This window comes from Mauremys reevesii, unplaced genomic scaffold (genome assembly GCF_016161935.1).
Source record: "Mauremys reevesii isolate NIE-2019 unplaced genomic scaffold, ASM1616193v1 Contig30, whole genome shotgun sequence".
In the NCBI taxonomy this organism is placed as follows: Eukaryota; Metazoa; Chordata; order Testudines; family Geoemydidae; genus Mauremys; species Mauremys reevesii.
This window is the reverse complement of record NW_024100841.1, coordinates 401,932-427,530: the sequence shown is the minus strand read 5'-3', so window position 1 is coordinate 427,530 and position 25,599 is coordinate 401,932. Positions and strand designations below refer to the sequence as shown.

The following is a 25,599-nucleotide window of genomic DNA, read 5'->3' as shown; positions in this document are numbered from 1 at the left end:
TATTGATCACTTCTGCCTTTTCTGCATCATAATGGTGAATTTTACCATCTCCATCTGCTAAAGGGCCTATGCCACTGCTAGGATTTCTTTTTGTGCCTAATATACATTTATAAAGTCCTTATTGTCCTTAGCCCTGCTAGCAATGGACTTTTCCCTGATGTCTTTAGCATTCCAAATTTTCTACAGTTCATAGTTTCTCATTTATACTGATTGTTCCCTCTTTCTCCTTTTTCTCTATTGTTCTATGTTGCTTTATATTTCTAATTGTTGCTTTCACATTGCCACTGAACCAGGCTGAGCTTTTAGCCCAGTTGTTCTCTTTCTTCATCATGGAATCATGGCTCTTTTGGACATCTAATAAAAGTTTATTAAATAAGTCCCAATTTTTGTGTTCGAGTTTGGATGGTCACATACTGAAAGAAGAAATTTACTGCTCTGTGCCAAAGGCTACATGGACAGAGGGACAAACATGCTTCAATTCCAGCCAAAAGAGCTTATTAAAATTCTTAGGACAATTTTCACTCTGAAAGCAGTGACCACAACCCTAAAAATGCCACCCTTACATTAGACCAGGGGTTCTCAAACTTCATTGCACCATGACCCCTTTCTGACAATAAAAAGTACCCTGTGACCTCAAGGGGGGTGGGGGGCGCAAAACCAGAGTTTGCTCCGGGCATGGGAAGGAGCCTAAGTTTGAGCCCTGCCACCCAGGGCTGAAGCCCTGGGGTTTTGGCCCAGGGCAGTGGGGCTCAGGCTTTGGCCCTGAGCCCCAGCAATTTAACACCAGCACTGGCAACCCCATTAAAACGGAGTCGCAACACACTTTGGGGGCCTGACCCACAGTTGAGAAGTGCTGCACTAGACAATTGGCTGATTTCAACACAAGAAATTGAAACAGTATTCATACACATGCGTAATTTATTATAGAGGTGGTTGTCACCATTTCATAGTTGAAAGGCCTTTTGAGAATCATGAATGAAAATATTTGTGATTAATCCACGCAAGTTGGGGTTTTGTTTCTTTGTTCTTTGGAGAGTTTCAGAAGGCTAATATAAGGCTTCTTGAATGGCCAGAAGATGCCTTGAAAATGCCTCTTTTGGGGGGAGTGGTGGTGGGGGGTGTGGAAAAGAAGAAAAATAAAAACCACACTGATGATTTCAGCCAGCCCTGTCTTTAAAACACAATACTCTATGAAGTCCACAGTTCAAACTAGGGTGACCAGATGTCCCGATTTTATAGGGACAGTCCCAATTTTTTGGGTCTTTTTTTTACATAGGCTCCCATTACCCCCCACCCCGTCCCAATTTTTCACATCTGCGGTCTGCTCACCCTAGTTCAAACATAAGTATATTTTTGGACCTCTTCATGCACAGGTTATTAGAATGTTGAATTTAAAACAAACAAGTTATTAATATACTTTGTTGGAATTGAATGGATTTCCACCAGCAACTGAAGTTGTTCTCATTACTAAGCGATTAACTTGGTTTTCTGTCACCATGTTGCTCCAACTGCTGCCCCATCTTCCTCCTAAATACTTATGTTCAAATTACTTGTACATTGTTGTTCAGAGAACAAGCAATACAAACATCTTGCTGATCATGAGGAGCAAAAAAAGACAAACCAAAGTCTACCATGTAAGAACGTTGATAAAAGGGAAGGAGAGGCACATGCACTTTCTGCTTAGTGTGTAGCTTTGATCAAAATGTTAGTATTCATAAGAAATAGAAGAGGAAAAAATACTGAAATCAGTATAATGTCATCATATATATCTCTGGTGTGGTACCTTCATTTTTTGTTTCATTCCCCACCCTCAAATAATAAAGAGTCTCTGAAATGGAGGTGACAAATATGACCAAGGACAGATTTCAGTATGAAAAGAGAAAGAAAAGATTAGAACTATTTACTTTAGGGAGGAAACAATTAAAAGGTGATATTAAAGAGATAAACAAAATACTGATTAGTACGGGAAAGTTATGGGCATGTATTTACCTTTACTCATAACAAGAACAAAGGGATGTTCAATTAAAGACAAAGTTCAGAAATAAAAGATTTTTTTTTAAACACAACACAGCTTGTGAAACTCATTGTCACAAAATAGCATAAACTGATTAATTTAGAGGATTAAAAAAGGTGGAGGCATTTACATAAAGGAGAAGGATTATTAACTTCCTGCTTCAGGTGATAAGCTCCAAAATGACAGGGATAGGAAGAACCTTCCCCTATGGACTGCTTATTTCAAAATGTGACTATAAGGGTTCATGCAGTTCCCTCTGAAGCAGCTGGTACTGGCAGAGACAGGATTCTTGACTAGATGGCTTACTGGTCTGAGCCAGTATTGCTGTTTCTGTCTTCCTATGCAAAACATTAAATTGCTTCTTACAAAACAAGACTCTGTTTCCAAAGATGTAGAGCTTGACATAGAGCTGCAGGAAATCCATCAGGTATGTGTGCATGTGTGACAGCACTTATGAATTTAAAAATATTTGACCTGGCATTACGACATAATGTAAGTTTATAAGTCATGGCTAAGACACATTGTTGAATCAACATTTGGCGTGGAAACAATCTTCCCATAAGGAATAATGTTGAATCAATTTATTCAGAATGTACACGTACTGAACTCTTCTTTCATGCCTTGCTGGTTTTAAAGATAGAAAATTAAAAACAAAATTCTGTTATGCAGCTCGATTTCAAGCACTAACAAAACAGGGAGAGGCCACTGTGAAGCTGAAAATTTCACCTGCCTTGTTTTAATTCTGCTTGCAATGTCCATGCAGAACTTTATTTGCAGCAGTCTCTCAATATAAGTGATTTGATACCCTTTCCCCTAAGAAAAAAAGTAAAAAAGTAATTCAGCAACAACAGACCAATGGTCCCCCGAGACCATACCACAGCCCAGAGGGCATATCCCAACATTCATGTATTACCCCATAACAGCAAATCTCTCTGTGTGTGTTTGTGTGTTAAACAAACAGACTCCAGCATATGTGATTTGTGCCCATAAAATTTCTGCCTGTATTTTTATGTTCATAAAATGAACTACAGGTGCAAGTCAGAATATTTGAACCTCTAGCTATCTGATTTGTACCCAGAGGTAAATTCCGGCGAGGGGTAAATACTAAGTTGTGCACCCACAATTCAAGTGGAAAATGTATGTAATTTGTGCCTGAAAAAAGGAGACCACCCTTTTAAAAATGTGATTCTGTTTTGTGTAGGTGTTTATTACCATATGAGAACTTTACTCTCCAGGGATATGTGGCAGTAACGAGAATTGGTGACCACTAGCAAACCAGTCTACTTTGAATGTGAGGGAAAAACATAAAATTCAACAGGCTCCAGTGATTAGTCCATGAGAGAAGTCAAGTCCCTAGTTCTGAGGTGCTGGAAGCTCTGCTTTGAGCACACAGCAAGAAAAAAGACCTATAAATTATATAATTGCCTATGGGACATATAGGGGGAAAGGTATTAATTCTTACAGACTCAAGAATTACTCCTCCTCATCCTAAAAGTGATACATTAATATACCTGAAACCTGGGACTTCTTTCTTACTAAGTCAGTTCCCTCTGAACAAGCAACTTGTAGCTTCCACTACCCTGGCTTTTCTTCCTGTCTTGCATAACTATAGTGACTTTAGAGCCTATGAGATAGCATACGGTCATCTGAAAATTTAAACTCATTGTCTGAGTGCCTCACCCACCTCATCTGAATTGCAATTGGTTTGCACAGAAGGAGAGGCCCAAGGTTTTTCTATAAAGGGTGTTTCAAACACAGCTTGAACCCTTGTCATACAGCACCATAACTGCTCAGAGGAAAACAGAACACAAGTCACAGAATAGCAGGAAACCATGGCTGGTGAGTAAAATACAAGTCTTTCAATAAATAACCTGCAAGCAACTGAATAAGGTTATGTTCCCTTATAGGGATGGTTTATTAGTGGGGGGTTGTTGCAAAGGGCTCTAAATGTTGCAAACGCTATATTCTGGGATTTGGAATAAGTTGTATTACTGGTAACAGATATTTTAAACATTTATTTTCCTAATTTTTTAATAATACAAACAGAGAAAATAAGATATTCCGTACATTGTAATACTAGAGTACACTATTACAAAACAGATGCAGAGCACAATGGGTTGTGGAGAACCACTAAGACTGTTTAGATCAGGTGTTCTCAAACTGGGGGTCGGGACCCCTCAGGGGGTCACAAGGTTATTACATGGGGGTTTGTGAGTTGTCAGCCTCCACCCCAAACCCTGCTTTGCCTCCAGCATTTATAATGGTGTTAAATATATAAACAAGTGTTTTTAATTTATAAAGAGGGTCGCACTCGGAGGCTCACTGTGTGAAAGGGGTCATCAGTTCAAAAGTTTGAGAGTCGCTGGTTTAGATGTATTACCCAAGAATGTACCAAAGTGTACAGAATGTGACTATTTTATGCTGGTCAGGTTAAATATTAAGAATTTAGAAGGCAAGCTAGAGATATGAATCAAAGCTAACTATTACTAATATAGGCACTTATGGTAGACATTTTGTGAGCATTAATAATATACTTCTGTGGACTCGGTCTCATGTCTACAAATACTTACTGAAAACTAGCTCTTAGGATGGAGTCTGTGTTTATAGAAGTAAATGTTTGTGTGTTGAGCACACATACAGGGCTAGATACCATCCTGTAGATGCAGGGAATGTACACTGCACCCCTTGTACTTGAAGGAGCAACTGTACCTAATGGGGACAGCACCTTTAAATCTAGAGAGTGCTTCATATGAGCCCCAGCAGTGAAGTCTATCCTGGATAGAGATTGTGCCCCTCACTTGGCATACCCTCTTTGCCAGAGTTTGGAGCCTGGGCTCTGCAGGCATAAGGTGAATCGTGACCATTACTTGGTGAAACTGATAAGAGACACAGAGAACAGTGTCCAAAGAGCAGAAACAAAGAGCTTGATTTTCCTCTCATACTGATGTAAATGAAGACTAAATCCACTGAGGTCAATGGAGCTGCACAGGGGAAGTGAGAAGAGAATCCGGCCCATGGACTCTAAAAGCCATGCGTTTTATCTATACAAGATTTTTTTTTTAAACAAACACAATTTCTTGGGGTGACTTGAACCACTTACTATCTTGGCATATTCCTCACGGATTCATTCTGCTAATGCTTCCTAACTTGTTGGTGAAAATGCAGTGTGTGGCCTGCCAGTGCCCACTTGATGAATTTCTAAATGTACCAGGTGGGCTCTGACATTCCATTCATCTAAATGTTCACCTCTAAGAAATGACCTGAGAAACAGGAGGGTTGGAAAGGGGTCAGATGTGTATTATGGGCAGGTACCAAAAAATCTGCTCCATTAAATATTGCTTAAGTAAACAGCCATGAAAAATGCTACTGGGCTGTTTAAGAGAGCTCTTTGTTAACAGAGGGAGTATGTGTTAAATCTGGATAGTAAAAACAATAACCACAGATTGCAGCAACAGGGAAATAACCACAAATCCACAATTTCCTCAGTGTAACACTTGCACAATGATGTGCCAACATCATAGCCAATACTTTAACAAGTGGCTTTCCAAATATTTTCCACTAAACCTCCAGTATGCTCTATGTACCACTGGCATATGCTCACAGAAGAAAGCAGGAGAGAATAGGGAGTCTGTCCATTTGTGTTTTTCTCCATTTAAACAAAATTCATTCTCATAATCCTAACTGGAGGAAGAGACAGCCCCACCTGACAAACAAGCTAGCACTTGGTGGATGTGGTCAGACTTTTTGTGAAACACTCAGAGCACATTCACAGCCCAGCCCAGCGTTACATTTGTGGGATCTGAGGAAGGGGTGTAGACCTGGGGGAAAAAGTGTGGGGGATCCTCCCCATGGTGCTGTGTAAATGCAGGACCTGCCACTTGGTGCTATCAGGGCTATTTTAAAGGAAATATTTTGCTCTTCAGCAGATCCACATGAACCCAGGTAAGTCATTTTTGGCAGGGCTAATTTAGCAGTGTCCAGAAAGGGGTTCATGGAGCCCCTGCTACATCCCAACTGTCAAGGATTCAGCTGCTTGTTTCACAATCTCCTCTCAGTCATAGTCAGACATTGTTCAGCCTTCAGCCCTAGTAACATAACAAACAATTAAGGTATGAGTCATACTCAGGAATATCTTGTGTGGACGCTAGAACCATAAAGCGGGAGCTAAAGGAAATGCAAAGCAGATATTGGATCCAAACCCTAGATTAAACATTCACTGCCATGTAGAATGGTGATTACAAGAAACACTTCTCACTTGTAAATAGAATATGCAGTATTAGCTGGAGGTCACATCTTCTGTATATTATCTACACTGCACTTGTGGAATTTGTGTAAGTGATATGCATGGGAGAGAGATGGAGACAAATGCTTAAACAAAGTCAAATCTAATTCTGAAGGGTCCTGGATGGCCATGTTTAGATCCAGGGGTGGCTCTAGGCACCAGCAAAGCAAGCAGGTGCTTGGGATAGCCCGTTTGCAGGGGCAGCAGCCCACAGGAATCCAGCCTGGGAGCTGAGAACCAACAGGGGGCCCTGGGAGCTGTAGTTCCTTGGTTAGCTCCCTGCCTATAGAGCCAACCCTGGAGCAGGAAAAAAACTACATTTCTCAGCATTCCCTTGGCCGCTATCAACAGGAAAGGGAGAGGGAGGGAGTATGGTAGCTGAAACCTCATGCTGTGCTTGCTGTGAATGGAGAGCTCACTGCTAGAGCGGGGTGGCACTGTGAATGGGGAACAAGTGTGCCCAAGGAGTAGAAGGCTTTGGCCCAGATATCCCCTTCAGAAGACATCCCCAGACTGGATTAGGGATACTGGTGTGACCTCACCTTGCAGCCCCCAAAGAAGGAATTGGGTGGACTAAATGGAGAGTGCCCCTCTCTATCTGAAGCCTAGCAAGGGAGGTATGTGGATCCCACTAGAATTTAAAATGAAAAGTAAGGGAGGAGAGGCTCTGCTAGGGGACTTCAGCAGCTTTAGATACAGTACCAGGCATGTAGGAGGATTTCCACTTCTGAGCCATGGAAGCAGAAATTGACTTTTCCTTTCCAGATTTAGCTAATATTCAGAAAGGGAATCTTGCACCTGCCTTCCAGATTTGAACACTTCAAAATTCAGGAGTGCTCAAGGTCAATTTGGGCAGCTGTTACTTCATTTCTCCCAAATCAAATATACTGATCCACTGTCACTTGCTGTAGAAAAAGTAGGATAAAATTGAGCAAGAAATGCTTCCCAGTGGTTTTTAGGACTGGAATTGCTATTTTCAACAGCCATTGCCTTTTTTTTTTTTAGTTTTATTCGTTTAAAAGGAATACAGTGATACTGCATTGGCAAATTCCCCATAGAAAGAAAGAGTGGAACAAAAGAATAATAAAGGCACCTCAACTTTTCCTCATTTATGGAGGACAGTCTTATAATATGTATCCAGATATCCTGCAATCACACAAGCTGAAAATTGTTCCACTTTACTGCAGTTCTGTAACCATGTGGGAACCAGTCCTGTCTGTGTTCTCTGCACATCCAAAATTCCTGCTGAATGACCTGCCCTGGGAGCGAGTTACCAGTGACCCAGGGCTGGGGCAGAAGGAGGGTGCAAGTGGTGTGGGGGATGTGGGAGAACCCAGGGCTGGGGCAGCAGGGAGTGTGGGTGGAGGGGGCAGAGCCCAGGGCTGGGACGGCAGGGGGTGTGTGGGTGGAAGGCACTGGTGGGGGGGAAGGGGGGAGCCCAGAGCTGAGGCAGCATGGGGTGTGTGTGGTGGGGGTGGGGGAAGAGCCCAGGGCTGGGGCAGAGGGGGGGTACGGGTCGGTGGGGGAGAGCCCAGGGCTGGGGGGACGGGGGTGTGTGGGGAGGAGCCCAGGGCTGGGGTGGGGGCAGCCAAATTTTTTTTGCTTGGGGCGGCAAAAATACCTAGAGCCGTCCCTGTTTAGACCTTGGGATCAGATTTAACAGGTGTCTTGTCTTGATGTGTCAGAGACCTGAGCTGACTTCCTGCTCTTTGGAGCCACAGGGGCTGAGTTTGCTGCAGAAGCGAGTCACATCACTGTTTAAAATATAGCAACATGTCTCAGCTCTATAGGTTTTTTGGAATCTCCTGCTTCCTTCCCAGAGGCCAAGAGGATTCCCCTGTATGACCCTGCTTTATACCTCAAATTTTCAGCCTCACATCACAGCCAGTATGTTGTATTTTGACTGAAAGAAGCGGTCTGTAGAATTAAACTGCATTCTTTATTCAAGCAACTCACTCTCAATTCCACCATCTCTCTCCTCTCAGACACTTTCCCAGCCTCCCTCTAGTACTGCAGTAACCAACTCTTGTTCTATTTTAGTCAGTACTAGCTACAACAGTCTCTGCTTTGAGAGATTCCAATTCCCAAGAAGCCAGATAAAATGCTTGCAAAATGAACAATTGGTTCCTCTGTGTGATGGAGACACAAACACAGGAAGAAGCTCCTCCATCAAATTGCCTCCCATTGCCCCAAGTCACCTGTACTTAAAACATGTACAACTCCAAAGAAGATGCCTGAGATTTTTTTCTGTCTATCCCTAGAGAATCCTCTGCCCCCACAAGGCCTTGGGATTCTCCTCAGCTTTTTTCCCCCTCTTCTCACAGCTCTGACATTGACAAATATCAACTGGCAGCTTGAAGCAAATGCGAGTGCACACCATACTGATAGATACTCCAGCACAGAGCTGACTGTGAGGAGAGGACAGGCCTTCACTGTCATCCTGACCTTCAACAGAGCACTGCAGTCTGGAGAGAGCTTAACATTCACCGCAGAAACAGGTAATGCCCCCACTTCCATCCCTCTCACAAACAGGTTGCTGCCTCAGACTGGTGATGCCCTTCCCCCGCAGATGCCCACTCACCCTGTCAGAAGGAGGTAATAATGCCCGCACAAACTCATCCCCTCAGAGCCATTGTTAACACAGTTTTACCTATCCATGTGATTGTGCAGGGTGTTAAATGTACGACTAACTTAAGCTAATGGTATTTGGCATCAATTTGTCTATAACATGCTGACATATGGTACAATCTCCCTCATCACGGGTTGCCTCTCTGCTGGGTTGAATAGAAATTGTATGTGGTTTCAGAGTGCAAGAGAAATCTCAATGTTCTTAATCCTCTTTGAAAGGGCCAAAGCCATCACTGCAAGCTAAGACCCAGGCTGTATTTGACATCTCCAGCACAGCAAGCAATAGTACCTGGAGCGCAGTCCAACAATCCACCGACTCCAGCTCTGTCAGCATCTCTATTTCCAGCCCAGCTAATGCTGCCATCGGACGCTACAGACTGAGCGTGCAGCCTGCCTCAGGTGGTAGTGCCCCCCGTAGGACCCTTGGAACATTCGTTCTGCTCTTTAACCCTTGGTCTTCAGGTACAGACACTTTGGGTTGCTCGCTAAGTAACTCACTGCAGCTTTAATATGTGTAGCTTGCTCATCTGATGTACTGAACAGTAACAATATGTACCCTAACACTGAGTGCCAAGAGTGGGAATCAAGTGTGTCCCAATACCTTCCAGTGACACAAAAAAACAAACAGCTGAACGTCTTAGAGATTTACTGTATAGCGCACAGGGAGTGCACCCCACCTCCTCTCTGTGCAGAGTCAGGTACTGGGGGATTCCCAACAGAAAAGCTACAAACTCATCATGTTAACACTGTAGCTAGTGTGTGATTATGGAGTCCTACCAGAGAGCCCTTACCCTGAAAGGCATAGACAGAGCCCTGTGTCTCCCACAGCTCAGCACCACCACAGAAGAGAAGAGACTGGGCACTACTAGGCACTGTACTATCCCTGAGGAAAAAAAAGACAAGGCCCTGAATCTATCCCACACTAACTTTCCCCTGCAGGACAGAGACTTAGCCACAGGTGTGTCTTCACTATCCCCAGTCCCTCTTCCTTCACCCCACAACTGCAAAAGGGTTGAATTTCTAAAATCCATTGATAACATTGAAAGCAGAGCAGATGGGTGTTTATAGGAGCTCATCTGAGGCTTTCAAACCCATGCCCCATTGTGGCTTTATAGCACCTCTGCTTTGGATTTTCAGGGGATGATGTGTTTATGCCTGACAGCACTGAGCGCAAGGAGTACGTGCAGGAAGAGTTTGGAATTGTCTTTACGGGCAACATAAACCGTATTAGCAAGATGGGCTGGAATTATGGCCAGGTAAATGCAAAGTGAAGAACTTGGTGTTTGGGCCTCCTTTCTTCTCACAAGCTAGATCAGTACCTTGCCTGCTCTTTCTAGCTCATACTTTGTGCTGCATTATATACTGCACTATCTTTGAGAGACCTTCTGGGGCACTGGCAGCCACTAGCCATGTTCCTCTGCACCTCCCAGTGACTTATCTGGACAATAGGAGCCTGGTCACAGGCATCAGGCCTCATCTCATGCCCCACTTTATACCAATTCACATAAAGGTCAGTATCGATAACTGGGCGTCTCTCATAAACCAGGACTCCCATAGTTCAGCTGTAAACGTTTTAAAGTCTCTGCTGGATAACACTGTACACAGACGTGACTGCTGTGATGCTGGGCAGCACTATCCCAACTCTTATTACACAGTCATAAATTTTGAGGCCTGAAAGGACCATTGTGATCATCTAGTCTGACCTTCTGAATGACACAGGCCAGAGATTTGTATGCAGTAACTCCTGCACCAAGCCCATAATTTATGTTGGAGCTAGAATGGCTTGTTAAGAAATATGTAGACTGTTATTTCAAATACTGATTTAGACTATTGTACCCTTAAGATTTATTAAGGAAGAACAATTTGCACCACCTATATATTAACTTATTTTTAAAACACAGTTTCAAGAAGACATTCTGAATATCTGCCTTTCCATACTGGATAGAAGCCTAAGCTACCGTAAAGACCCTGCCACTGATGTGTCTCGCAGAAATGATCCCAAATACGTGGGCCGTGTGCTCAGTGCCATGGTAAGAAAGGGGTTGATTTACTCAGCATTAGAAACATTGCAAAATCCAAATCCACTAACTGTTTCTTTAAAAGCAGTTCTTTAAAAGCAGATGGAAGATACTTCCCTGTGAGGGTAAATCCACTGTTTGTGTGGTTCAGAAACCACAGTGACGGATAACTACCCGATTTGTGCATGCAAGTTCTTCTTAGTCTATGGTATTTCTGAGACATTTGTCACTTTGGTATCCAGTTGTCAGACAAAATAAAGGAGTTCCTATCTCAATTCCCCCCCTTAAACAGAGAGTGAGAGTGGGTCTGGTGGTATTTACAGAAGTCATTCGTGGTAGTCTTACATTTTGGCTTATTTGATCACGTCTGGTAAGGAGTTCTATAGGCAAGGGATTTTTTTTTTACTGAGAAGGCTCTTCCCCAGCACCCTAGATGTTACTCCTGATCTCTCCAGTTGCTCTGCCCCTGCAGTAGACAATTTTATTCTCCAGGGCTACCATTCCTTCCACGAGCACTAAAATTGACTTAAAAGTTTATAAAGGTAGCAATAAAAGCAGGAGACAAAATAGTATTAAGATTTTTGCATCCAGCCAAGAATTTTTTTCTAGTACTTTCAGTTTAAATCCATGACGCTGCTCCAAGTTGTGATGTACATCTCTCCACATAAGGGCTTGTTGGTGCTGAAACTTAGTGTGTTTCAAGCTGGGGGAGTACATCTGCAGCTGGCACATGGATCCTGATATGATACACTAAAAGTTCTGTAAAGTGCTTTAACCTACTGCTGTTATTTTTGGGTGGGAGGAGTGGAGGGGGCTAAATATTTTAATTTATTGATTAAATACATCACCTATGTCCCTTAAAATAAGATATCTTCTTTGTGGCAAGCCAGTTCCCTGAAGTAGCTTTGCCCCTTGTCCAATAATTAGGGCACTAGCCTAAGACTTGAGAGACCCAGGTTCAGTTCCTTCCTCTGCCACATTCTCTCTGTGTGACCTTGGGCAAGTCACTCAACCTCTCTGTGCCCCAGTTCCCCATCTGTAAAATGGAGTTATAGTAGTGTCCTATTGATCTGTGGATCAATATAGTAAAGACTGTGTTGTACTTTGAGATCTACTGATGAAAAAGCACTTACATAACAGTTATACAAGGTATTAATTAGTACTATATGCCACACAGGGCTGTTTCTTCCTCCTTCTACTGCAAACTATGCTATGTGTTAATCTAGGGTATATTTTTTCCAGGTCAACAGTAATGATGATAACGGGGTGCTGCAGGGAAAGTGGACTGGAAATTACTCTGATGGAACAAATCCAAGCAGTTGGAATGGAAGCGTTGAAATCCTGCGAAAGTGGAAGGATGCAGGATTTAAACCTGTTAAATATGGACAATGCTGGGTTTTTGCATCAGTGCTGAACACAGGTATGTTTCATTAACACAGATGTGTTTGTTGCACAGGCTCCATTATGGGAAATGCTAAACACTATATACTGAGGCCTGTTTCAAAGCACTGACAATGCCAGAGCCTAGTTTGGCCAGATCACTATCCAGAAATATTAGCTGAGGATTGTAGCATAGAAACTTTGTATCCCAGAAATGCAGGTTTTTAATTATTTGTTTTGATTTCTTTAGTGCTCAGGTGTCTGGGGATTCCTACTCGTACGATTTCAAATTTCAACTCCGCCCATGACACAGATAGAAACCTGAGTGTGGATGTATATTATGATGAATCTGGAAATCCTCTCAGCATGGGGCATGACAGCGTCTGGTAACCAACTATTCTTCTAAATATCTGCAGTATTAAGCATTGACATCACCGGGACTTATAGATGCAAGTCAAAGGTATGATTTGGTCCCGGGCATTGATGGGATAGATACAGACTCCTCAACCAAAGCGCGTAGATTTCCATACATTGTGAACATATAGTTAAAGCTGCAACTCAAAACAAGACACACATCATTAAATAAATAACAAAACAATAAAAAGTATGGAAACCACCAGCTAGGATTACCCCAATCTTCACACCCAAATTATGGTCTCTCTCTCTCTCTCCAAAGAACAGAACAATTCTCAATGATCAACACTATTTAATCTACATGTACCTCATTTAGTACAGAGTGTAATTTAACAAAGAGTTACAACAGTCACTTGAAGCTAAATTAGAAAGAGTTATAACAACATTACAGCTACAGGACCAAAGTGGATACAAAAATCTAAGGTGTCAACCTAAAAATATCACACAATGGGACTTGATTAGTTTGAGTGTAGATTTTTAAAAGGGTGCACACAGTGGTGTTGGAACAATTTATATAGTGGGGGTGCTGAGAGCCATTGAACCAAACTTGGATATGATGGAAACCACTTCAAGCCAGGGGGTGTGGCAGCACCCCCAGAACCAGCATCTGTGTGTGTACATTAAGATGTGAACTTTCAGCATAACCAGGACACAGGCTTCCTTTATACAGGTATAACTTGTCCCCATATCAGGTCACCGGGGTGACAATCCACAGAATTATGCCCACAATTAAATGTTAGATGCATAAATTAAGATACAAATTTAGCGTGAGATTATGCTGTGCAACTGTAGAGGTGCTCAGGAAGGGACAGCATCCTGGGTACAAGGACCAGGCATAATCTCAGTCCTTGTGCTCCAGGGAACACTGTTGAACCCAGTGAAAGCTGAGAGTGCTCAAAACCTTTCAAAATCAGGTCCAAGGCTTCCTGTACAACTATAAAATTTCTGAGATTATTTTCAGTTATCTCAGACATAAAATTCTTGTTGATTTTACATTTCCCAATGAAACTCCCATCCAGAACTTCAGGTTGAGATTCTCAGGATCAAGTCTGAAATATTCAGTCTCAGGAGAGAACATAGAATCATAGAATCTCAGGGTTGGAAGGGACCTCAGGAGGTCATCTAGTCCAACCCCCTGCTCAAGCAGGACCAAACCCAACTAAATCATCCCAGACAGGGCTTTGTCAAGCCTGACCTTAAAAACCTCTAAGGAAGGAGATTCCACCACCTCCCTAGGTAACCCATTCCAGTTCTTCACCACCCTACTAGTGAAAAAATTTTTCCTAATGTCCAACCTAAACCTCCCCCTCTGCAACTTGAGACCATTACTCCTTGTTCTGTCATCTTCTACCACTGAGAACAGTCTAGATCCATCCTCTTTGGAACCCCCTTTCAGGTAGTTGAAAGCAGCTATCAAATCCCCCCTCGTTCTTCTCTTCTGCAGACTAAACAATCCCAGTTCCCTCAGCCTCTCCTCATAAGTCATGTGCTCCAGCCCCCTAATCATTTTTGTTGCCCTCCGCTGGACTCTCTCCAATTTATCCACATCCTTCTTGTAGTGTGGGGCCCAAAACTGGACACAGTACTCCAGATGAGGCCTCACCAATGCCGAATAGAGGGGAATGATCACATCCCTCAATCTGCTGGCAATGCCCCTACTTATACAACCCAAAATGCCATTAGCCTTCTTGGCAACAAGGGCACACTGTTGACTCATATTCAGCTTTTCGTCCACCGTAACCCCTAGGTCCTTTTCTGCAGAACTGCTGCCCAGCCATTCGGTCCCTAGTCTGTAGCAGTGCATGGGATTCTTCCATCCTAAGTGCAGGACTCTGCACTTGTCCTTGTTGAACCTCAACATATTTCTTTTGGCCCAATCCTCTAATTTGTCTAGGTCCCTCTGTATCCTATCCCTACCCTCCAGCGTATCAACCACTCCTCCCAGTTTAGTGTCATCTGCAAACTTGCTGAGGGTGTAGTCCACACCATCCTCCAGATCGTTAATGAAGATATTGAATAAAACCGGCCCCAGCACTGACCCTTGGGGCACTCCACTTGATACCGGCTGCCAACTAGACATGGAACCATTGATCACTACCCATTGAGCCCGACCATCTAGCCAGTTTTCTGTCCACCTTACCATCCATTCATGCAGCCCATACTTCTTTAACTTGCTGGCAAGAATACTGTGGGAGACTGTATCAAAAGCTTTGCTAAAGTCCAGAAATAGCACATCCACTGCTTTCCCCTCATCCACAGAGCCGGTTATCTCATCATAGAAGGCAATTAGGTTAGTGAGGCATGACTTGCCCTTGGTGAATCCATGCTGACTGTTCCTGATCACTTTCCCCTCCTTTAAGTGGTTCAGGATTGATTCCTTGAGGACCTGTTCCATGATTTTTCCAGGGACTGAGGTGAGACTGACTGGCCTGTAGTTCCCTGGATCTTCCTTCTTCCCTTTTTTAAAGATGGGCACTACATTAGCTTTTTTCCAGTCGTCCGGGACCTCCCCCAATCGCCATGATTTTTCAAAGATAATGGCCAATGGCTCTGCAATCTCATCGGCCAACTCCTTTAGCACCCTCGGATGCAGCGCATCCGGCCCCGTGGACTTGTGCTCATCCAGCTTTTCTAAATAGTCCCGAACTACTTCTTTCTCCACAGAGAGCTGGTCACCTCCTCCCCATACCGTGCTGCAGAGTGCAGCTGTCTGGGAGCTGACCTTGTCTGTGAAGGCAGAGGCAAAAAAACCATTGAGTACACTAGCTTTCTCCACATCCTCCGTCACTAGGTTCCCTCCCTCATTCAGCAAGGGGCCCACACTTTCCTTGACTTTCTTCCTGTTGCTAACATGCCTAAAGAAACCTTTCTTGTTACTCCTAACATCTCCGGCTAGCTGCAACTCCAAGTGTGATTTGGCCTTCCTAATTTCACTCCTGCATGCCTGAGCAATACTTTTATACTCCTCCCTGGTTATTTGTCCAATCTTCCACTTCTTGTAAGCGGTTTTTTTGTGGTTAAGACGAGCAAGGATTTCACTGTTAAGCCAAGCTGGTCGCCTGCCATATTTACTTTTCTTCCTACACATCGGGATGGTTTGTTCCTGCAACCTCAATAAGGATTCTTTAAAATACAGCCAGCTTTCCTCGACTCCTTTCCCCGTCATGTTATTCTCCCAGGGGACCTTGCCCATCAGTTCCCTGAGGGAGTCGAAGTCTGCTTTTCTGAAGTCCAGGGTCTCTGATCTACTGCTCTCCTTTCTTCCTTGTGTCAGGATCCTGAACTCGACCATCTCATGGTCACTGCCTCCCAGGTTCCCATCCACTATTGCTTCCTCTACTATTTCTTCCCTGTTTGTGAGCAGCAGGTCAAGAAGAGCTTTTCCCCTAGTTGGTTCCTCCAGCACTTGCACCAGGAAATTGTCCCCTACACTTTCCAGAAACTTCCTGGATTGTCTGTGCACCGCTGTATTGCTCTCCCAGCAGATATCAGGGTGATTAAAGTCACCAATGAGAACCAGGGCCTGTGATCTAGCAACTTCTGTTAGTTGCTGGAAGAAAGCCTCGTCCACCTCATCCCCCTGGTCTGGTGGTCTGTAGCAGACTCCCACCACGACATTACCCTTGTTGTTCATACTTCTAAATTTAATCCAGAGACTCTCAGGTTTATCTGCAGTTTCATACCGGAGCTCTGAGCAGTCATACTGCTCTCTTACATACAACGCAACTCCCCCACCTTTTCTGCCCTGCCTGTCCTTCCTGAACAGTTTATAGCCATCCATGACAGTACTCCAATCATGTGAGTTATCCCACCAAGTCTCTGTTATTCCAATTACATCATAATTCCCTGACTGTGCCAGGACTTCTAGTTCTCCCTGCTTGTTCCCCAGGCTTCTTGCATTTGTGTATAGGCACTTAAGATAACTCGCTGATTGTTCCGCTTTCTCGGTCATATACATATACAGAATTACAACATTTGCTATAGTAAGTATAAATAACAGACAAGGAGTGCATTTCCTGTAAATTAGTGGAAGGCTGGAAGTGTTGAGGGCCCTTAATGAGGACCATTACTTGCTGAGACATGCCTGATCCAGAATCAGGATAATTTCTTATTTGACATAGCTTATAACAGCAATAAAGTAATTAATATTTATGCTGTTTTATTTACCATTTTGTTATTTTCTTAGCTATTAGAGATCACTACAGAAACCACTGGGAAAACCATGCCTCACTGAGAATGCTCTGTTAGGGGGTATAATGTGTGGCTAGGAAATGTATTAAGTTGTGCAGCCATTTAGTGTATTTATGGACCCCATTCTCCCATATGGTCTTTCTGCTAGCAGTAAAGAGTAGCCAGATAGCCATCTTCATCAGCAACCTGAGGGCTCCCCTAGGGGAAAGGAAGTTTTGGGATCACCCTACTGGCAACTCCCAGTTCACAGTATGAGGCCAGAGCACTGCTGCACTCCTGTAATCCCTGGCTGCCACAATATGCTTTTGGGGCTGTAAGCAACTGAACGTAATTTAGAACTCCCCTAAAGCTGCAGTGAGTTGTGTCCTGGGCCAAACTGGTTCCTGGCTCAAGGAGCCTCAAAGGCAACATGAAGCCTCTGTGTTTGTTTGTTTGTTTGGCTGGTCCTTCAGCTTGAACAATTTGGTCAGATGAGAGAATCTGGATTTACAGAAGTGGATACAATCAGTGACCCTCAAACTTGCTACACAACTGTCACACATTAGTTATTTACCATGTTTATTCTTGTCTCTAGGAATTTCCATGTCTGGAATGAAAGCTGGTTTACCCGAAGTGACCTGGGGCCCTCCTACAATGGATGGCAAATTCTGGATGCAACTCCCCAGGAGAAAAGTGCAGGTACAGGGATTTTAATTCAGGAAAATGTTAAAGCAGGGGGAACGCTGTATAATTCAGGGGTCCTTGACACACGGTTTATGTCTAATGTGCATTGCTTACATTCTATTAGAGTGTTTTGACTAGTCTAGCCCTAACTGATTTTCTTTTCCTTGATACTCTAGGAATATTTCAGTGTGGTCCTGCTTCACTTATAGCCATCAAAGAGGGTGATGTAGACCTGGACTATGACTCTCCATTCGTATTTGCTGAGGTGAATGCAGACCGTATCACCTGGACTTACAACATTAGGACTAGAGAGGCAAAGCCAATCTCTTCTGAGACCAAGTCAATTGGCCAGTTCACCAGCACCAAGGCAGTAGGCAGTTATGCCCGTGTAGATGTCACTAATAATTACAAATATGGAGAAGGTAAAGAGAAAATCCTCTGTTTCTTGATAGTACCACAAAAGTTTAATTCTTAAAATGGTAGAAACATTGTAATAGGAGCCAGTACCTTAGCAAGCACTACAACAGCTAGGGCAAAAGTTACACTTTTGGCTCCTACAGTGCTAAGAAAAGGAGGAAGACAGAAGGAATAGTAATGTGCCATACTATTTCTGATATGTCAGTTTTGACTCATGAGACCTAGGTAATGTTGCTCTTAATTATATTGTGCAAAACATGTCCTGTCCCATCCTGTCCATGATAACACAGGCTGCTCAAATTGCATTTGCTATTGAACAACACAGTTATTAGGTTTCTATACAGTACCTATAAACTAAGATAACCAGATAGCAAACTCCACAAGAAGGGCAACCCTTTCAAAAGGACCTCAACCGGCCTCTAAATGTGCACCTTCAGTTTTGCCAGTACAAAATACAGAACACAAACATCTTTAGCTAAGTTTGCAGGTGCAAACAAGAGTAAGACACAAAGAGTGCTATTAAAAATGTCTAAATGGGGGAAGGGCTGATCATTCAAACTGTCATATTAGAGTAGGGCCTGTTCATGTAAGCTGCAGGCCTGTCAATCCCATCAGTTTAGAGGGCTGCTTTGTGTTACAGAATAAAGTGAAGCAAGTTGAAATTTATATTTACCACTTGTACAGCCCTAGGAAAAGTTGGATGAGGGAAGGTTTGGGAACTAAGCTTTAGTTCCTCTCTGGAATTAACAGGTTTAATGCTCTCAAGTTTAAGGACAGCAACTCTGAAATCTGAAATGAATGCATGCCTGTCACTCATCCAACAGGTTGATAGTGGCAGCAGTAAACAGTTGCTCTGTCTCCCCTGGAGGCAGATCTGGCAGGGCCCTACATCCTGCTGGGTAAGCTTGTCAGTTAAAAGTGGAGAGACAAGATGGTTGTCTCTCTAAATATCCTAGGACCAACGCCGCTACAACTACCCTGCATCCAACATTTGAAAATGGACATATTTTACTGGTTTTTTTATTATTTTCATGGTGCGCGCGCTCTCTCGCTCTCTCGCTCTCTCTCTCTCTCATAGGCTCTCAGAAGGAAAGAGAAGTGTATGAAAAGGCTCGTACAAAGCTGCGCCGAGTACATGGTTTCAGTGCCACATCAGAGAAGCGACCAGAAATTGATCAAAAGCCTGAAATTTCAGGGAAGTTCAAGGTGGATGGCTCCTTAGAGATCGGCAAAGATGTCAGCCTAATCTTGGTTCTCAGAAATGTGACCTCTGATGCTAAGACTGTAAAGGCAAATATGACTGCTTGGACCATTGTGTACACTGGGAAGCCAATTCATGAGGTCTGGAAAGACTCCCTTTCATCTACTCTTGCTTCTGAAGAAGGTAATTTTTCATATAATTGTGTAACCAAAGAAACAATTTTGTCATAACAGTATGAGAGAATTAGATGTAAAGGCGGCAAAACTGAGGGAATGAAGAAATCTACTAAGAAAGGTGCAATGGGAGAGGGTCTTAAATTCCAGCCTGGAAGGAGGCTGGGGATTCTTAAGAGACACCATCATTAATCCAAAGCAGGTTAAAGTTCCTCTAAAAGAGAAAAATCTAAGAAATAAAACATTTCCCATATGATTCCCAAACACTGCTCAGATATAAGGGTGCGGGGAAAACATACCAGAAATGAAGAGGTAGTGGCAAGTAAACCAGAATACTCAGTTAACAGAAGCTAGCATGGAAAAGATAAGGACAACAAAAAAGCAAGACGAGTTAATGGCAGCCAAAGGCTTCTGAAAAGTTACATGGATTTTTATAATGGGAAGAAGCAGCACAGTAAAAGGAAGAAAACTGGTTCATGCGGGCGGGGGAGGGGGGAATGAAATTATTGATGATTCAAAAGTGGCTGAAATGTCCTGTTTATACTATATCTTGAACAAAAAGAAGCCTGAATTATTAGTACAGAAGGAAAATGCTGTAAAATAACTTTGGATAAAGAGCAGATAGAAGAAAGCTTGAGAAAATGCAAGTATACTCACACACAAGCAGGTCCAAGTGATGTGTATCTTAGGGAATTAGTCCTGGATAGAGCCTGAGAGGCCTTTCCCATGACAATTAAATAGACACTGGCACTAGTTAATGAAATGCAAAGTGGCAGGTTATCTGCCTCATCACCTTCTAGAAAGAACAATGGGGAGGAAAAAAGGGGCACAGAATGAGGCAGAAGGAATTGAAGAGTAACCAACCCCAGTCCAGTCCCTGACAGGCAATGCAGCAAGAAGTGAGAGAAAAGCAGGGAAAGCTCATGTCCTGTCTAGCACCAGATTCTGGGTGATAGGAAAATATTCATTTTAGGTGAATGATATTTGCTAGACTTTTGCAAGTGCATCTCATCCTATTTATGTTATTTTTTCCTTTCAGAGAAACAGTTTCCCATTAAGATAACGTATGCTGAGTACCAGCAGAATTTAACAAGCGACAACATGATTCAAGTAACAGCTTTGTGTCAAATTGAAAGTGGGATTGATGTGGTGGTGGAAAGAAACATCACTCTGGATAACCCTGACCTTGTCATGCAGGTAAAGATCTGTCCCTTTGCAACCTGGAGAGGGAGAGCGCTTCAGCTGCCTCACACAGTTAATCTGAGCCCAGCTTTAGCACTGGGGAAAGGGGAAGGTGAAAGGAGGTTTAGACTGGATCTTTTGCTTCCTACATCTACTGTCTTTACCCTTGAGAGAGATGCTCTGTTCTCATCCTGCCATGGTGGGGTGTCTTAAGAGTGCCCAACATTTCATGAATCATAACATCATTTTCTGCTTCAGAATGTGATCATGCAAGTGTTTGGTCTGTACAGGTGCTCAGTGATGCAAAAGTGAATGAACCGGTGAATGTGGAAGTGATATTTACCAATCCTCTCGACCAAGAGGTGAAAGACTGCGTGCTGCAGGCAGAAGGCAGTGACCTGCTGAAAGGAAAGCTCAAGATAGAGTAAGTACAAGGAGCATCAACTTCTTGACATAAAAGATACCACCCAACCCTAAGTCCTGTTGTGTGTTTTGAAGCAAATGTTGGCATGACACCTTTTTCCTCTGGCTGTGACCACAGAGGTCTGTACGTGGAAATGAGACTCAAGATAAAAAAAGATCTGATTTTTAATGAGGCCTCAACCTGACCTTTCTTTTGGCACTGCAGTTTGTAGGTACCAATAACTGTGGCCACAAGTTGGTGCTATTTATTCACCCATTTACCTGACTGCACTCACACATTGGGTAAAAGTCTAAATTATATAAGTGGGGCTGAGGCCCTGGCAGCCAGTCTGCAGGTGCAATCTATTAAACTTGAATATTATGGCAGTGCCAGCCAGGTCACACCCTACTATACAAGGCATGATACAAAGTGATGGTTTCTACACAAAAAAAGCTGTACCTGTTAACCTTGGGTCCTTTTAAAAACTTTTTAAAATGAACTGTGTATGTGCAAATCTGAGTACTTGTCTCTCTCTCTCTCTGATTTTCACCCATATCAGGTAGGTAGAGGTGCAAGTATGCAGATTTGTGCCTGCATTTCAAAATGTGAACATTTCAATAAGTTCAAATTTTTCAGACAGAAATTGCACCCTCAAAAGAAGGCCATCCTTCTGAAAATGTACCCCATCTCTCTCCTACTAGAACTACTGCTGGTGGAAAATTCTTCCTGCAACTAGTATATGAGAAAACTACTGATACAAAGAGGCTGGGTTTTAATAATCCAGACCTAAATCATAATGTTTAGAAAGCCAGACATGCTAAGAGTTTGAAAGCTATAAAATTTGTGTATTTAGAGATAAAAATATATTAATTATGGAGGGACAGAATGGAAGGAGTGGTTAATATTGTGATAAATACTTTTTTAAAACAAGAGACTATTTCTCCTATATAGTAACCATTGGCATGTATGATTTTTCAACCTTGGTTTTGAAATTCAATAAATGTCATTGTTTTGGAAAATGTAGAAATACAGTAGGGGTTAGATCAATAAATTGAAACCCTTATTTATTAGGGGGCACTAGTGTATTTGCTACTGATAGATGAGGAATGGGACAGCTATAAAGAGTTGGAATGCAATAGATGCTATCCAATTCATTTTTCTTGTATGTTTGGATCATTAATGTTTTGTAATGCTGGAATTTTAAATTAGAACCAGGAAGGGTAAATTTGCAGCCAGACCTCCATCTGGCCTTCACAGAACTGCACACACAAACAAATGCCTGCCAAAAATTCCATTTGTCTATGCCCTTTAGTCTAACACCTGCATATCCTTAAACGTAAGTGAAAATGCCAACAAAACTCTGAATCATCAATCGCATACTCAAAGTAGGGATCTCCAAAGTGGCCAAAGGGAGCTAGGTACCCAAGTCAGCGTTGGAGATTTAACTCCTTTAGGCCCTTTTGGAACCCCATTGTATAGTTCCTCCTCCCTACTGACAGCAATGCATAGGGGGGCTGGCTGGCAGGGAAACTCAAATATAAAATACAAGGATGTTTTCAATTGATATTTCTCCTTTTTTTCTGTTTTTTAGAATGCCCTCACTACAGCCCAGGCAGAGTTCCAAAGTACCGGTTGAAATCATTCCCACCAAGAGTGGAACCAAGCAACTGCTCGTTAATTTCTCCTGTGACAAGTTTCCAGATGTCAAAGCCTTTGAGACCATAAATGTGGCCAACTGATTATAAGATGTGCAGTTGTCAGTCTGTCTGTATAACTTTGAGTGAAATAGTGCAAGAAAGCTCCTGTCTTCTGTGAACAATTAGTAAATCAGTCTATTTCTGCTATAGAAACAAAATCCACACCCTGTCTGACAGGAATTATCCTGTTACATAGTTTTATCAAATTCATGGCTGTGAAAAACATGTCATGGACCATGAAATCTGGTCTTTGTATATTTTTACCCCATACTATACAAATTTCACAGGGAGACCAACATTTCTCAAACTGGGGTCCCAACTCAAAAGAGGGTTGTGGGGTAGTCACAAGATTTCTGTGGGAGGGGGGGTTGCAGTATTGCCACCTTTACTTCCATGCTGCCTTCAGAGCTAGGTGGCTGGTGAGCAGTGGCTGTTGGCAAGGTGCCCAGCTCTGAAGGCAGTGCTCCACCAGCAGCAGTGCAAAAGTAAGGGTTGCAATACCATACTATGCCACCCTTACTTCTGTGCTGCTGCCTTCAGAGTTGGGTCAGGACCCCTACAGTTACAATACCGTGAAATTTGAGATTTAAATATCCTAAATCATGAAAATTAAGATTTTTTAAATCCTATGACTATGAAATTGGTAGGGCCCTAGTTATACATTTCAATATGCAATTTCAATATGCATATGTACTGATGTAAATTTCCAAATTTTAAATATACTATCTGCACTTCTCTCCTAATTGTGTCTGGTTTTCTTATGCCTTTTTTAATTTGGACACTATTCCCTGTGGCCCCAGGTACTACTATAATCTACTATGAGATCCAGACCCTTCTAGAGTGAGCAACACTAAACTGTATATTATTTTAACATTGAACATGACTTATCCTGTGCAGAAAAGACAGGATATTGCAACAATTTAAGCCACTCTTATGAAAAGGTTCTATAGAATTTAATAAGGATGGAAACCAATAGGGTTCTATAGAAATTACTCAAAAAAGATATAGAATAATAAGATTATTTTTATGGCTTTTAAACCAGCCTACAGAATTCTATCACAGGCATATAATTTTCTATTAAATTCTGTAAGTTTTTTCTAAAAGATATTCACTATTGAAGAGCTGCTGTCCTATGTTATTAACATATGGAGATATTCCTATCTCATAGAACTGGAAGGGACCTTAAAGGTCATCAAATCCAGTCTCCTACCTTCACTAGCAGGACCAAGTACTGATTTTGCCCCGATCCCTAAATGGCCCCCTCAAGGTTTGAACTCACAACGCTGGGTTTAGCCCATTTTAGATCCTCAGCTTCTTCTCTAGCATTATTGTTCCTTCCCCCAAAACTTTTTCACTGTTGAGATAGTTGGTGAGACCTACGCTGTACCAGGTGCTTTCCAAACAGAGGAGGTCACAGTCCTTATGCTAAAGAGTGAACAATTTAAAAAGATAAAGACAGATGAAGTGTGGCAGAGAGGGCTATGACCTCTAGGCAGACAGTATATCTACAATGCAAATACCAGTATGATTGTAGCTTGAGTAGACATACCTGCACTAGCTTTCATCTACCTAGCATAGTTAAAAGTAGCACTGAAGATGCAATGACATAGACCCCAGTATAGGCTATCAACACGAGTGCATAAGAACATAAGAACATAAGAAAGGCCGTACCGGGTCAGACCAAAGGTCCATCCAGCCCAGTATCTGTCTACCGACAGTGGCCAATGCCAGGTGCCCCTGAGGGAGTGAACCTAACAGGCAATGATCAAGTGATCTCTCTCCTGCCATCCATCTCCATCCTCTGACGAACAGAGGCTAGGGACACCATTCTTACCCATCCTGGCTAATAGCCATTTATGGACTTAGCCACCATTAATTTATCCAGTCCCCTTTTAAACATTGTTATAGTCCTAGCCTTCACAACCTCCTCAGGTAAGGAGTTCCACAAGTTGACTGTGCGCTGCGTGAAGAAGAACTTCCTTTTATTTGTTTTAAACCTGCTGCCTATTAATTTCATTTGGTGACCCCTAGTTCTTGTATTATGGGAATAAGTAAATAACTTTTCCTTATCCACTTTCTCAATATCACTCATGATTTTATATACCTCTATTACGTCCCCCTTTAGTCTTCTCTTTTCCAAACTGAAGAGTCCTAGCCTCTTTAATCTTTCCTCATATGGGACCTCTCTAAACCCCTAATCATTTTAGTTGCTCTTTTCTGAACCTTTTCTAGTGCTAGAATATCTTTTTTGAGGTGAGGAGACCACATCTGTACACAGTATTCGAGATGTGGGCATACCATGGATTTATATAAGGGCAATAATATATTCTCAGTCTTATTCTCTATCCCCTTTTTAATGATTCCTAACATCCTGTTTGCTTTTTTGACCGCCTCTGCACACTGTGTGGACATCTTCAGAGAACTATCCATGATAACTCCAAGATCTTTTTCCTGACTCGTTGTAGCTAAATTAGCCCCCATCATGTTGTATGTATAGTTGGGGTTATTTTTTCCAATGTGCATTACTTTACATTTATCCACATTAAATTTCATTTGCCATTTTGTTGCCCAATCACTTAGTTTTGTGAGATCTTTTTGAAGTTCTTCACAATCTGCTTTGGTCTTAACTATCTTGAGTAGTTTAGTATCATCTGCAAACTTTGCCACCTCACTGTTTACCCCTTTCTCCAGATCATTTATAACCAGTGTAACTTTAGCACCCTCGTAGCTGAGATGGAGTCTGCTCTGCAGGCAGCTCTGGCGAAGAGAAAGCATGCACAGGAATTCAGCAGGAAAAATCCCTTTCACCCCAGGGGCACCTGTTCCAAGCCCCCCAGAGTGAACACACACCCCCACAGGAAAAGTACAATCATAGAATTGTAGAATATTAGGGACCTCAGAAGGTCTTCTAGTCCAACCCCCTGCTCAAAGCAGGA

General features: G+C 42.6%; 1 protein-coding gene across 1 annotated transcript; it reads left to right on the top strand.

The window, feature by feature from the left end:
* The first annotated feature begins 3,718 nt into the window (after positions 1–3,718).
* LOC120393794 (protein-glutamine gamma-glutamyltransferase E-like) lies at positions 3,719–22,903 on the top strand. Its single transcript, XM_039518284.1, has 13 exons — positions 3,719–3,853; positions 8,621–8,794; positions 9,144–9,386; positions 10,062–10,180; positions 10,826–10,954; positions 12,185–12,362; positions 12,573–12,708; positions 17,502–17,605; positions 17,767–18,012; positions 19,086–19,391; positions 20,421–20,578; positions 20,854–20,987; positions 22,558–22,903. Exons 1-13 carry the CDS (start codon positions 3,847–3,849, stop codon positions 22,703–22,705), a joined length of 2,082 nt encoding a protein of 693 aa, XP_039374218.1. The 5' UTR covers positions 3,719–3,846; the 3' UTR covers positions 22,706–22,903.
* The last annotated feature ends 2,696 nt before the right edge of the window (positions 22,904–25,599 follow it).